The 14765-nt window shown below is 44.0% G+C and overlaps 1 protein-coding gene and 1 long non-coding RNA gene across 2 annotated transcripts; both read right to left on the reverse strand.

The window, feature by feature from the left end:
* Positions 1 to 700: 700 nt before the first annotated feature.
* Positions 701 to 7335, reverse strand: LOC133964602 (uncharacterized). The gene is made up of 3 exons (XR_009923807.1): positions 6876 to 7335; positions 6383 to 6568; positions 701 to 1942 (listed from the first exon to the last, which is right to left on the reverse strand). It is a non-coding gene; the product is annotated as an uncharacterized LOC133964602 (long non-coding RNA).
* A 3206-nt stretch (positions 7336 to 10541) lies between these two features.
* On the reverse strand, positions 10542 to 14757 carry LOC133964550 (protein rapunzel-like). Its single transcript, XM_062398714.1, has 3 exons — positions 14467 to 14757; positions 12773 to 13269; positions 10542 to 12601 (listed from the first exon to the last, which is right to left on the reverse strand). The coding sequence occupies exons 2-3, from the start codon at positions 13264 to 13266 to the stop codon at positions 11911 to 11913; spliced, it is 1185 nt and encodes a 394-aa protein (XP_062254698.1). The 5' UTR covers positions 13267 to 13269; positions 14467 to 14757; the 3' UTR covers positions 10542 to 11910.
* Between the last annotated feature and the right edge of the window lie 8 nt (positions 14758 to 14765).

Here is a 14765-nt window from a genome sequence, read left to right on the forward strand (position 1 = left end):
TTTTGTGCATGTGCAAGTATGTAAGTGTGTGTGTGTGTGGGTGTGTGTATGTGTTTGAGAAAGAGAGACAAAGAGAGTGAGAGTAAAAAAGAGACCAGTCACAGTGGGGCTCAGTGAAGTGGCCCATCAGGACAAAACCCCTCTTGTTGTGGCTTGGACGAGGTTCCCATGGTGACTGCACTGGTTCCACCGACTGTGGCAGAGTTCAGCTCCCTGGGTCCGGAGCCCGTTAGCACCCGAAGTAACAAAAACACAAAACACATCATGCACGACGGTTCAAGGCTGAATAATCCTTTTAATTAGTGATGGAAGGCGATTGGCTGCTGGAGTCATCAGGGAGGACGTTCGCCCTGCAGGGGCCGAGCTCTCCGAATCCGTCCGTCACAGACTGAAAGACGCTCTGTGTTTCTGAGCACACGCCATGACAGCACACACAGACACACACACACAGCTCCATGTCACTGTCAGCTCAGCACAGATAGTCGGGAACAGGAAGAGGAGGGAAGGATGTCTGCAGTGAGTTGATGCCGGTCAGCCGGTGGAAGAGGGTTTGGCGAGCTGGTCAAACCGCCTCGCTCCGGTGTCGACCCACTGTCAGATCTCACACTTAACGCGCCATCAGAAAGCAGAGAGTTCAGCTTTCGCAGGGACTCAACAGTATGTGGCGTGATGGGTGGTACACGCTGATGCTGGAACACACACACACACACATACACAGAGTCAAGGCCTGAGCTGGATGACCTCACTTGCTCCCTCCGAGTGTTGTGCCGGGTGTTTGTTTCCCAGACAGAATCCCTCTAAAGAGCTGAATTTTTGCTGCCAAAGAAAAAAAACAATTGCACAACACTCACATGCAGCGTCCCGACATTTGGAGCCTGAGACGTCGGCCTGTTTAAGAGGCTCTGGCTGCAGCGTCGATGGAAAGTGTTGGAATCTGTAGCGACGCTTTGCCTTTGTAGTCTGTGGCTGTGTGGGCTCCCCAGGTGGAAACATGGCTGAAGTATTTGAGATAATGACAGCCAGCTGAGGGGAGACTGGCAGGAAGTGTTGGGTGCATCTGAACCGGACATGTTAGAAAAGCTAAGTGCTGGGAATCTCTCTCATGATTCATAATCAGGGGTCGTTTATGTTCATTTTGTTAATGCTTGCATCTATTAGTGGAGATCTACACCTGCCTGTTTTGGTTGCAGTTTTTTTTCCTGAAACTGTGAAAAGTGTCATGGTTGTTTTTCTCTTACGTTGAGTCGTACCAAACGGTCGCCTGGTAATTCAAACTTACCGTTTTTCAAAATCGCACCAAATTCAACCCTGCACTTCCTTGGGCCCTTCACAATACATAAGCCAAATTTTGAAGCCGATCAAATGAGCCATTATAAAGATTTCTGGAATTATTAGATAGAGTTGACTCTCATGTTTACAGTTTCAGGAGATATGATTGATTCCACCAATATCCCCAAAACATAAATATATTCATCATAAAAAGATGCTCTGAATAAAAATCTAATTTTCATTAATTTGTGCTGATTCATATAAACATACTGAATATATTCAAATAATTAGGTTGCTTTGTTTCTTTGTAATAAATTAATATTCTACGAAAGTACAAAAGAGGAAAAAGTATATTCTTCATACATTTATTTGATTTTTCATTACTATTTGCTCTCTGATGATAATAAACCTAATGACAAGATCCAGTCCCAGAGGTCGGGCTCTCTCTTGTTTGTCTGGATCAATGGTAAATGACTTCCTCGTCCGAGGAAGCTATATTGACCACTTCTTATCTTCTTGACCTTGTCTGACGGCAAACGCTTCCTCCTCACCACAAGATGTCTCCTCAGCTCACAGGAAAACCCCCCCGGTGGCTCATGGCAGGGCAGAAGATACACAGTGTTTTCTGGAAACAGCGGCTCGGTGATGTGTGAGAACATCAATAGCACTATACCTGAGAGCATTAGAGAGAGATGAACGATCATAAGACAGAAACTCAAACAGGCAGATAAAGACGCTAAGCCTGAAATACAAGGCTTCATTTTGGCAGAGCTTTGAACAGAGCTCTGCAAAATGTTAATGACCTGCTCAAGCCCGGACCCGGTGCCAATTTATCCTGCTTACTGTTGCACAAACTGCACAAAAATGCACAACCTTATTGGTTTTGTTTCGTGTACTACATGCCCACTGACAGTCTCTCTCCTGTCCTGTGCATCCCACACTGCACCTGAGGAGTGCTGTGTGAATAGAAAGTCGTTTGTGGGAACGGTGGGATTTAGCACCCGTCACGCCGGATTTGGCCGGCTCCCATGGGAAAGTAAGTGTGGGCAGGACTAACAGGTGTGGTGGAGGCACCTGAGCCTTAACACCGCTCCCGGTGTAATGGAAGCTTGGTTGTGGGATGTGGCCAGAGGCAGACAGAAAGTTGGTCCGTGTCCAGATTATTAACATTTCCCTGGAAACTGCAGGTATTTGAACGGTAGGAGAGGAAATATCTAAATGTGCTCAAGCAGAGAAATCCTGATGAGCTGCTGAGGTGTAAACTGCTGAAATAGCATCTGTCCACTGTGTGATTCATTACCAGCCGCCATCGAGAAACATAATACATGTAAAATGATTTGAGGTTATAGAGTAAAACATTATCTTTTGCTTACTGCAAGAATTTCATGATTACTTTCCTGCAGCTGCGGAAGGAAGTTAAAACCTTAATATTTCAGGGTGCTCACATAAAAAAGTGATAAATAAATCTTTTGCACGATATCAGCATCAAACCAACAAGAAACAAGTGAATGAATGAGCAAAGAATGAACTGTTTACACCTGGAATAAGGACAGGATGTGTCAGGAGTCATGAGTCATGAGTTGGGTCCGGGGGAAATCTCCAGGTTGTAAATCCGGGTTTCCAAACATTCAGGAAGAAACATGTTGAACCCCTGGAGGCTTCTCTACCGACCCTGCTGGCTGGCCGCGGTATAGGTCATAAGCTCCAACTCATCCATGTTAGCAGACAAGACATGGGCCAGTTTTAAAGTCCAATTAGGTACTTCTCACACTGATGTTTGTTCAAGTGACCCGCGATTGGTTGAACATGTTTTATTAAAATCTCTTTATTGCAGCTTCACTACACTGTTGCTAATCTGTAATCAGGGGAAAAAACAAATTTTGTGATAAAGCAAAGTACATTTAAAAAGTTTACTTGTAGGAAGAAAAGCACATGAAAGTTATTAGAATGAATCTTAATGGAGTTGTGAATGATCAACAGCATTCAAGTGGAACATGAAAGTCTTTTCAACATTTCCTGCCAGTCCATCCAGTAATTGTAGAGATTTTCAGTCTCCACACCCAGATTGTAACTTTCAGCTCAGTCACTTCCTGTTCGTCTCTAAATTCCTCCTTTGAGTAATTCTAGAGATGATGTCAGCAGATGTTGTCTCACAGGAACACCTCTGGTTTTGGTTTGGAGGTGCTTTCAGTCTGAGTAACTCCGGGTTTCCCGCTCCGCTCTCCAGATGTGTCCGGGTCATAGTGAACCGGGTGTTCAACGACACGCCAGCAGAGAGGGCAGGGACGGAGGGAAAGTGCTTCCTCAGCAAGTTTTGTGGAAAGTATAAGTGACAGGGCTTCTATCAGCTCCTCGTTGATGATTGTTCCCTGCTTATCTTATTCTGTTACTTGAGCAGTGGGTATAAAGTCCCAATGAGATCAGGTTTTACCTTAATTAAAGACTTTTAAAAGCTGATCCACATTTTTTTCAACTATTAAATTTACAGTATCATGATCCACCTTTGGTCACCTTGCCCTCTTTTTTATTGAGCCGTCGTGTACAGTTTGCTCATGATCCACATCACCAGCGACCTTTGACCGGTCTGAGTCACGCAGCAACGATCTGTATGCACAACAGGGACTCCGGCAGTCGGACTCGCCAGGAGCCCATCTGTCACTCAACAGGATCAATATTAACTCGAGTCAGATCTTGGGAAACAGATAAAGGTTTTCGGAGGCTGGGAGGAGGTGGCTTATGGATCGCAGGCGGATTCATCCCCCCCCCCCCCCCGAGTCCATCTCTGCCCTTACACCAGTGAGTCAAACCACCTTCAAGCTCCACGTGAATTGGAAACCCAATTACTCATGCTGGCAGACATTTGGGTTTAATCATATTCTTGTACTGCTGATTTACCGAAAGCCTCCAAGAAGGACGTGCATCTTCTGCGGTGGCTCTGAAAGGCACATCACAAAACACAACGAATCACAAACACAAAAGCATTAACATCTAGTGGAAAAGGTGAGTATCTGCCATAGACAAGGCTTGTCTGGCATTTGTCTAAATCTGGGGCTATAAAGGGGCTTCAATTTAAACACTGATAATTCAGTGAGGTGCACATTATGTACAATTAGCATTATCATTTTTTTTGTTAGTATTGCTTGTAAGTGAGTAGTAAAAAAAATAAGGGTCCTAATATGACAACTGCACTTCAGGGACCAATCAGATTTCCGCTGGGGCCAGAGCCCCCTGGCCCTGCCTTTGGATCCGCCCCTGATGGGTGCATGGTTGGCTAAATGTTGACAAAACCAATTTATGTTGTTTAGTGATTTAATTTAGTGTTTTCTTTCATTTCACTTTGTGTTTTGTGATCTGTTTCCGTTGTGAATTGCACTTCAGGGCCACTGTTATCTTCTGATACACACATTGATGTGACAAAATGTATTAAACGTCTGCCACAATAAAACTGTTTGGTTTTTAATGTTTTCACCATTACATGCTCCTGGTTTTCACCTCGTTGAAAGGAAGCTGCTCTGTCACTGAGACTATCACAGCACTGACTTCACAATGATGCACAAATAAGAAGTAGAGCAACAAGAGAACCATTTTGTTAAAGACAGGCCACATGAATGTTAGCATGTCGAGACTTCCGGGACTGAGAGAGAAACGAATGCAGAGGATGGAGCGTGTTTTAAAGAGCAGATCAATACAGCACTTACCAGTGTTTTTTCGCTCTGGACAAACAAACAGCTGGGGGTCTATTTATACTCTGACTGTAGATGGGGGGGGGTTACCTCCCTAAATGTTGAGGTTACACATCATCAACCCTGTCGGCCTCCTTCCAAAATTACAGCATCGCAAAAACCACAGCGTGTTAGTCACATTTAGAAGCCTCCTACACGAAAAGTCAAATAAAGAAAAAGCCCACACTAGTTCCCTGAAACCAGTAAGGTATTCCAGTAACTGGTCTTGGTTTCTTCTCACACCCGATTGAGTAAATCAGTGCTGACTCTGCAGAGAAATCCGATTTCAACACAAACAGTTCCTGGTAACGAGGCCACAACTTTGAGTGATTTGATCACCGTTATTTCAACTGCTTTGAAAATTCCCATTTAACATTCCACTGCTGCACGTGTGTGTCACCTTTTTGTGTTCTGGCAGCCGAACCAAGAACCAGACCAAACGGCACGGCAGCAGAGATGATGGTGGATTTAATGACGCCATCAAGCAACAAGACGCCCAATGCTTGAGCACCAGCACTTCAACTCTACCGAACAGCTATCGGTTCACGTGTTAAAACTCTCTAGTTGTTTCCAACTTCGATCACGTGAAAGCTCAAATCCCCTCAAACTAAACATCATCTCTGTTTGAACGGCTGCCGAGGACCTGAGGTGAATCGTGAAAATTCCAGTTCTTCCCACTTGCGTCTCTAAGAAATGTAAGTTTTTGTCGTTACACCAACATGTGTCCGGTGAAGCAGAACGTAAACTCATGACTGGAGTTGATTAAATCTGCTCCTGCGTCTGATCCTCTGTGTGTTGATGCTCCCGTGAGGGTTTGGTGTAGATTGTGAGTGTGAGCACTGGAGCTGTGTGACGTGGGCATTTCCTGGTTCTCTCATTCTCACGCTTTTACTCATTCCCTTGTGGTCATAATGCACAACTTCAACCCCCCCGCCCTCCATGTTCATGTTGCACAACCAGACGCACTAACGTCTGTAGCTGATGAAGTCAAAGAAAAGGGGATTTTTTTTTTTAGATTAATGATTTCCAGTTTCTTTTAATATATAACAGAATTCCTGCAGTTATTTACGAGAATGAAACTTTAATTCATTATTCCCTGATCACAAAAATATGTGCCAAGTGTGTTTCTTTTATTTTGCAGGCATTGTTGTGCATTTACTAGATTTTCATCCTAACTTGAACAAAGAAAGACAGGATGAGAAAAGACAGACAGAAAGGTGAAGAGCTGAAGATTACACATGAGGAAAGACAGATGGATGCAGCAGAGCAAAGAGTCGTGTAAGTGAAGGTAAAAGATAAACAAGGAGAAAGATTCATATTCTGAGACTCTGACGGGGCCGATGACCTGCTGCAAATCAGAGGAATCTGAGTGTGGGGGGGTGTACACAGACCTTGACGAGGGTGCAGGCAGAGAGCGAGGGCATCGGGGGGGGGACGAGTTGGAAAACACAAGGGAAATTCTGAAGCGCTGCAGATGGCCAGGACACGTGTTTACCACCTGATGGATTTCCAGTTAAAAGCTTTGCTGACAGACGGATTCCCCAGACGTTCCTCCTGCAGCCAGGCACATGAACGTCCTGTAAAAGATTTAAACATCAGGTGAAACTGACATTTAAACTGATCTGCAGCTGCACAGTCCATTTCTATCATTACTTATCCATTTACAGGACATTAAGGACCATTTTAATGATGGTTGACAAGTTTGGGAAATGCAGAAATGTACACATCAAGGTTATAACATTTGAAGACTAAGACAAATAAGATCAAGGAAATGAATAATAAGGAAATGAAACTGTAAAACAATAACAGCTGAAACAACTAGCTTTTTTCTCCACAATTAATAATCACACAACCCCTCAGGTTCATCTCCTCTCCTGGATTTACCTGACTGCAGATCAAACTCCACCTCCACCTCAAAAATCCACCTTACAGGTCCACCTGGTTAAGAGCAATTATTAACTGACCTACATCTACACCACGTCGACCCTTATCAGGTTCAGAAGGTTTTACTGGTGCATCAAGGCAACGCTGACACATCAGTAACACAGAACTAAACTCAGAGTCATGTCAGTGCTCAGCCCCGGGCTCGGAGCTGCAGCCGGTGTGTCAGTGAACAAATGTTTTAAGGCTTTTTATCAGATTAGTCCACTCAAAGAGCAGCAGGCTGGTCGATGCTCACTCGGGCTGATGGGTAATGGCATTATCCTGCGAGGGGCCGGGATTGGCAGATACTGGCGGAGGGAGCTATCTTTCCATTGATCCCCTCTCCCCCTCCAGGGCCGCTTCGACGCTCGCCTCCATATCCAGTCTTTCATTTGTTTATGAAATATTGATATTGGCTGCTGTCTCCTCTTGGAGATGAAGAGATCCAGTTTGATGGAAAGGAGAGTGTTTGGGGAAGGATGGTGGAAAAAGACGAGAGTTGGATTTTCCTCGGCCTGAAGTCCCAGGAGAAGAAAAGGGAAACGCAGACGTTTACCTGCTTCCTGGTGAGTGGGACAAATCAGGATGAGGGTAATGATCGCTCTCGTCCCTCCATTTTCTCTACTGCTTATGCTTTCAAGCTTGTAAGGGAAGTGGAGCCGGTCCCAGCTGCCATTGGACATTAAGTGATACACACTGGACACGTCCCCAGTCTTCAATCACCTAGTGTGACACTGAAATACTAAATAATAAAGATAAATACTTGTTATAAAAATGTCCATTCATATATTCATTATGAAAAACAGAACAAAAGCCACAAAAAGCAGATTTACAAATTGTTAAATCCTCATCCTGGCAACAGACGCTCTAAAATCTGACTGTAGAGCTGTGTGTCGACAGCGCCCTCTGTCTGTGAACCCCCTGTGGTGCCTCAGCAGATTTCACCCTTTTCCTTTTCAGAAAACATTTCTTTAACCTTTCCCCCTCAACCGCAGAACAAACTCCTGCGGATGGAGGCGGTGGATCTCATCAGTAAACAGAAGCTTCAGTCTTCTAATGGCAGTCTGGATTGACGGGCTACCACAGCCAGAGCCTTTTACGCAGGGGAAGAGCCTCCTGGATCAATAGCTGTTACCTCGGCAAAGCCCACACAACCACTAATGAATCCACTGGCTGACAGCACAGGCTGCCACTGCTCTCCATGTCCATACAGGAGGAAAAACAGGGAAAGACCCAAAGCTCCTTGTAATTAATATTAAAGTTTACATCCAAAAGCCGCGAACACATTGAATTAAAACGTTTAACAGAAGAGTTTGGAATGATGAGAGAGTTTATGAGAAGAACGAAGGTTGGACAGTAAAGAGAAAATCTGTACAGAGGAAAGCTGCCAGGTTTTTAAGAGTAAACCAATTGGAACTCATCACCATGGTTTCTTTACACCCTCTTCCAGGACGTTTTATAGTTTGTCTTCAGGTCGAGATCCTCTGGCAGAGGTCTTTTAACTGCTCAAGATTCTCGGCTGAAGACTGAAGGGAACAGAGCTTTTGAAATAAAAGCTCAGAGGCTCCGGCGAAAAACCTTCCAGAGGAAATTCAGCAGGATGAGTCGGTGGTTTCCTTTGAATCGAAGCTTTAAAAGATCGTGTTTTACCACATTCCCTGATTTGAATGCTAAAAATGTTTTCTTGGATTCCATTATGCTTGTTTTTGTGTGTTTTCTATTTGTAAAGCACTTTGTGACCTTGCTTTGACAGGTGCTAAATAAATAAAGGTCTTGTCCCACAGCAGGTGCAGTTGTCTGCTTTGTGTTTGTCGCATTGTGTTGCGTCATCTGTCTGTTGTGGTGTCTGTGGTGCGTTTGAGGACTGAGCTGTCGTCTGGCACACCCGTCTGTCTCACTGTCTGCTCCTCATCTTCTGTTTTTTCAGGGTAAGTAGTGAAACGTAGAAGGTTAGTCACCTGTTTGGGATTTCTCTCATTATAAGAAGGCTTCATGCCAACGAGGTGGCAGGTGCACAGTGACGTGTGTGTCTCTGTTGTGTAGTATTTGGACAGTGACACACTTTGGTGACACTTTTGTGACTGTTGAGAGTTTTACACTTAAGAGCGTTAACATCCACACTAATTCAACACTATATGTGGCATTTTGAAACACTGTTTATTGTTGTTGTGCCATCTTCATACATAAACACACTCAAATACTTCAATTGCATTAATGTGGGGTTGGAATAAAATATATTTTTGGCAGGTAAAATTAACTTGAAATCCACCAAGTCAGAACAACTCACACAAGTTGCAGACGTCATCATTTTTTTTATCAATTAATAATTTTATAATCAGCTAAATTAATTTTAATATGAACTTTTGTCAAAAACAAACTGTCGATCAAGTTTTAGCCAACACAGATGTTCTTACGATTAACGTATTTTGAGTTATTTATGAGCCGATCACATCTGATCCACTTTCTTTGGTCCTTATCGTGCAAATATTGAAGCTACAATAAACACATACAAACACATTTGGTTTACAGCGTCCATGTTTTTTCACATTCCGACTATAAAACACACAAACACACCAAAGTTAGAATAATGACTTCACTCCTCAGGAGCTGGGATCTTCTCAATATTCACCTTGTCGAGATTAAGACGTTTAGATTGATATCAAACACCCCCCATGTTTGTAAGGGCTATTAGCTTAGCTTAGCTTAGCTTAGCATAAGCTCCAATGTCCAAAAATACATCCCACAATGTCACCAAAGCTCAACAAATATAATAGTTTGATATTTTAAACAGGACAACATTTGCTTTCATATTGAGTCACGACTCTTCATTAATTATGAAGCAGTCAGTTTGATGATGTTTTCATAAAGACTGGAAACTGGGAAACCACACTGAACCAGAAATCGCAGTTTCATTTACTTTTACACATAATTATCTTAACACATATTTCTATCCTGATGCCTCATTACTGGAAATAAAGTAATGATTTGATCACTAAAACATTCCAACTCTTCTTTTGCATGAATAATTTGGATTTCGTGAAATTCAAAGCAGTTTTCAGGAAAAAAGTTCACTTCACCTTCATTTAAAATTTGAATAATTGTGGCTTAAAATCAGATCAATGCACAAATTTGATTCCTCAAAAAAACCGATATCCCTCCAGCAGAAGCCATTTCACACACAGAGAGAAACGATGACACAGTCCACTTCCTCCTGCACAGCGATGTGTGTCCCAGATAAAGCTTGATGGCTGCAGGCTAGAGTTACGACAGAGCAGCTGAAGACCCTCCAGATCCTCTGAGATATTACACGATGGCCGCCTCCGCCCGCTCTGCACCTACAACCAGGCATTACGACTGGGGCACCTTTCTGCAAAGCCAAGCACTTCGCTGCTCGTCTGCAGGATATTAGCTCGGCCAGAGGTTATTCATAGACTGTGAGAGTGGAGCTGCGGTCAGGAAATGCTGACTTACGTGTAAATATCCATTAAATTAGTCGGAGTCGCTGCTGCTGAGGGAGCGCGGCCGGGTTCTAATGGGCAGCGACACTAACAGAGCTGCGTAAATCACATTTGTACAAGAAAAGAGAGACAGATATTAGATTATACTTGTTCACGCGTCCATTCATTATTTGTAATTTGTCAATAATTGTCATAAGGCATAAAAAGAATCCGACCATCGATCACGCACTTTTATTATCATGATTTGCTTTGAATGCAGAAGCTGGTGAGGTTTTAGTTTCTGAATTGAACCAATTTACAACTCTGGGGTCTATTTGTCTTTATTGTGATATAGTTACAGAGAAGGAGACACAGGAAATGGAGCGATAGACATGAAGTAAACAGTCCAGCTGGTCAGGAGTCAAACCAATGCTCCCAATGCTCCCATCTGACCTTTCCATGGTTTGCCCTATTGGTTTGCCCCTGATGCACCAGTAGATTAGAAAAAAATTCTAGAAAAATCACAGTAGAAATATGCAGGAAAAACTTAGTGGGAGCAAAGATTAAGAAAGAAAAAGTGTCAAACACACATAGGTAGAAAATTTGATATAAATGATGAAACAAATGAAGATTGTTGCAGCTAAAATCCAACCCACAAGGTATTTGAAGGCAGCAGCGGCTCTGGGGTCCAGTAGCTTTGGTTCAGGCTCAGCGGGTCTGACGTGTCGGGGAACACAAGGCACGTTGTCTCGTCTCCGCTGCCGAAACTCGGAGCCTCTTTGTTTCTCGTGCCTGAAGAAGTAACCTCTGCGCTTCCTGTCACAGTTAAATAGGCCAGTCTGCTGAGCACAGACAAAATGGGAGCACGGCTCTGCAGATGCAGCCTCAGCAAAATGAAATCATCTCTTCAGAGGCAGTTTCTCATGGGAGACTGGATTATGACTGTGATGCTGAGGTGCAGTAAAAGCATAAAGACACGCCCTGTTTTTACATATAGTGCTAGTGCAGAGACTCTTTTAGTTGAACTGGTCAGTAACTCAAAAACTAAAAGTACACACACTTAGTGACATGGTTTATAATATGCGAGCGGTTAATATTTAAACAGCTGCAGCATGAATAAATAAATACATTTACAGGAGAAATGTCCATAATTCAAATATCTACTGTAAAAATAGTAAATTAACACTGACAGAAAATACAAAATAAAAGTGCATTTAGTCAAAGATCTGAAATAGTTTGAACTGCAAAGCTGAATATATGTAAATACTATATTGGCTGATACTACTGATACTATAGTACCAGTACCAATTAATACTCAAGCCCGATGGATATGAAGTTTAAGGGGCCTATGAATTCAGAGAATAATTCATGGACCTTGATGAAAAAATGTTTTAGAGGAGAATACTGTATTTTGAACTAGATCAAAATGAATTGATATTGATACTGATAATGTGAGATTTAGCATTTTCAAGTTTTCATGATAAACTCAGTCTCAGAGTTGGACAAGCGACACACACCTGCACTATGTCAATGCTTAACAGCCAAACAGCTAACCAGCTCTACTCAGAGTGCACACACACGGCCACATTCTTGTGTCTCTCCCAGTAGTGACATTCCTCTGGGAAGCTCCACGCAGCTGCAGACTCCTTGTGGCGACTCACAGCGTGAACCACAAACCCGCACAGCTGCTTCTCCAGCACCTCCACCACCGCCGGGGCGTTCCCCTTCCTCCCCTGACCCTCCATCGCCTGCCGGATGCAGTCCCGGGGCACCGGCTGCGGCTTGACGCTGTACGACACCACCAGGTTGATGTTGTTCACCTGCAGCACCTCGAACCAGTTCTGTCCGGCCACGTGGTGAAAGTGCTCCCCCGCTCGCCAGTTGCGGTAGGTGCTGCCCGAGTGGTTGATGAGCCGCACCGACCAGCTCACCCAATCGTACTTTTTCACCAAGAGCTCCAGAATCTGCTGGGTCGTGTCCTGCAGGTTTTCTTCCTCCTTCTCCTGCAGGAGTCGCTGGGCGTCTAGTTTGGCTTGGTCCGGGAAGGCAGCGGTGCAGGCCTCGATGGTCGTCTTCATCCTGGACTCAACTTCTTCAATTTTGCTGCTCCACTCTTGGATTTTGTCCTCTTCTTGCTCTTGGCCTTGGGTCAGGGCGCAGTGGCCCAGCAGGGCGATCAGGCCCAAACAGAAGAGCTCCTTCATGCGGACACAGAAATCTTCCAGGAGGCGCCGGTTCCTCGCCACATATCTGCAAAACGGACAAACTGTTATAATATATAATACAAGGTATTTATCTTCTGTTTCTATCCAGAGAAAATGAAATTGGTGCAAGTCTAAATTGACCTCAATGCGTGTTTCTACATTCTTGCAAAAGGGGAGTCAAAGGAGGAGTTGAAATACGGTGAAAACAACAGCTTACCTTTCCACCAACACTAACACTGACTCTCCAAAGCTGTTAGTGCCCATTAGAGCATCATATAACACAAACAGGTTCTTCTCTCCCCCTGTTTTAGCAAAGTGCTCCAGGAACAGCCTCGTCTTCACTTCCCTGAACTGCTGTTTCGCCTCCAGGATGTCCATGTATTTCCTGAACTGGTTCCTGATGTTCTCCTCCACGGAGAAGTACTGAGAGTCCAGTCTGCCCTTCTTGATCTCGCAGTCTATGTCCTCCAGCTGCGTGGAGAGCACGTCCAGCTTGTTCCTCACCGTCAGGAACTGCTCTTTGACGTAAAAGACCTCTTTGCTGTGGACGTTGTCTAAGGCCAGGCGGAGAACCGGGGCGGCGGCCTCACAGAGGGGGAAGAGCTCGCCCACGGCGCTCGCCACCACCTCTGCCCCCTGCTGAAACATGTCCATCACTGCCTCGATGGCCTCCTTCTTCTGGGCAACAACCCGCTCCAATGAATTGGACATGATCTGGGACACAGGGACAAAATCTGCTGTCAGACATCAACAAACCTCAAGGAGGAAGAAATTAAATGTTTGACAGAAAGGTCCAAAGACTTTACTCGGCAAAGATCTTCATGAAAAAGTGTCAGTAGGGACACCTTGTCACAGGGTGCGTTTTTTCAGTGTTCATATGAGGCCATAAAGCATAAATGTGTTTACCATAATGAATGGAGTTTTGTTATCTTGCTTTTAAAGGCTGTAATGCACATCTTTTTCTTCTTTCATCAAAAAAGATCATTTTCTACAAAGTATTGATGTAAGAGGAAGCATTCAGAATAGTGTGTGGAATAATATTGTGTGTGTTCTGTTTGAGTATTAAACATCTTTGTGTTTATGGGCATTTTAATAAATAAATTAATGTGTAGCTGCTCTTTGTAACAAATTTTTTTTACAAATAATATGTGTGAGGGGAGCCCTTTTCTCACTTAAGCACCTGCCCCTCAAAATACCTGTGCACGCCCCTGTTGGAGACATTAAATTGTTCATATGTAAATAAAATCAAACAATGAATGTGACAAACGCAGCATATAAAAACAATTCTCTTAAAATCTTGATCGTGCAAGCTATAATATTTGAAAAAAAGCAATGCTCCTCCTGCAGAATAAAATGAAGGGAGGCCGGTAATGACATCAAGTCAACAAAATGGGGGCCTGGATGAGGAAATGGCACAGATGCCCTTGGGTCTGTGGATGACTCAGAGCAGAGCAGAAGCAAAACAAGGCCCGAGCATCTTTAAAACTCCCTTTCGTCGTTTCATCACAACCTGACACACACAAACTGCAGCAGTGTCGTGTCTGCCATGGACCCAAATGCTGCGTCACGCAACTTCTCCACAAATCAACGTTCAAGTTAAATTAGTTTTGTTTATTCGAGTCTGAAAATGATCTCTGATTGGCTCTTTTTGCAAAGAAGAAGGAGAAATGAGTCAATTCTACACTTATGAAATACAATCGGTGGATCTCAATATAAAGCTTTAAAATATATGAAGATGAGATTTTTCCACACCGCAGTGTTTACCTGACATGCGCATCCAAAGAGAAATGCACAATGCTTGGATTTTACGCACAGATGAGAGCATCGGACACACCTCGCAGCCGCTGCATATTTGCCAAAGGGAGATAAGGACATTCAGCACATTCACTTATAAACAGCGTCTCTTTGTACCTCGACAGAATCTGCCCGCTGCTCCTTCACGCCCGACGAGCAGCTGCAAACAAGTTTCTGTCCTGTCCTTCGAGTTTCAGAAAATTCCCACGGTTCTCTGCGGATCCACTGAGGAGCTGAGGAGGGTCCAAGGACAGGAGCCACGGGGGGAAGAGGGAGGCGATGTGCACTTGTTCCCTGCAAAGGAGAGAGAGAGGAAGAGAGGAACAGAGAAAGAGAGAGGTAGATAGAGGTAGACAGAGAGAGAGAGAGGGGGGGGGGGGAGAGAGAGAGAGAGAGAGAGGAGACAGACAGACAGA

Source organism: Platichthys flesus, chromosome 11 (assembly GCF_949316205.1).
Source record: "Platichthys flesus chromosome 11, fPlaFle2.1, whole genome shotgun sequence".
NCBI lineage: Eukaryota > Metazoa > Chordata > Actinopteri > Pleuronectiformes > Pleuronectidae > Platichthys > Platichthys flesus.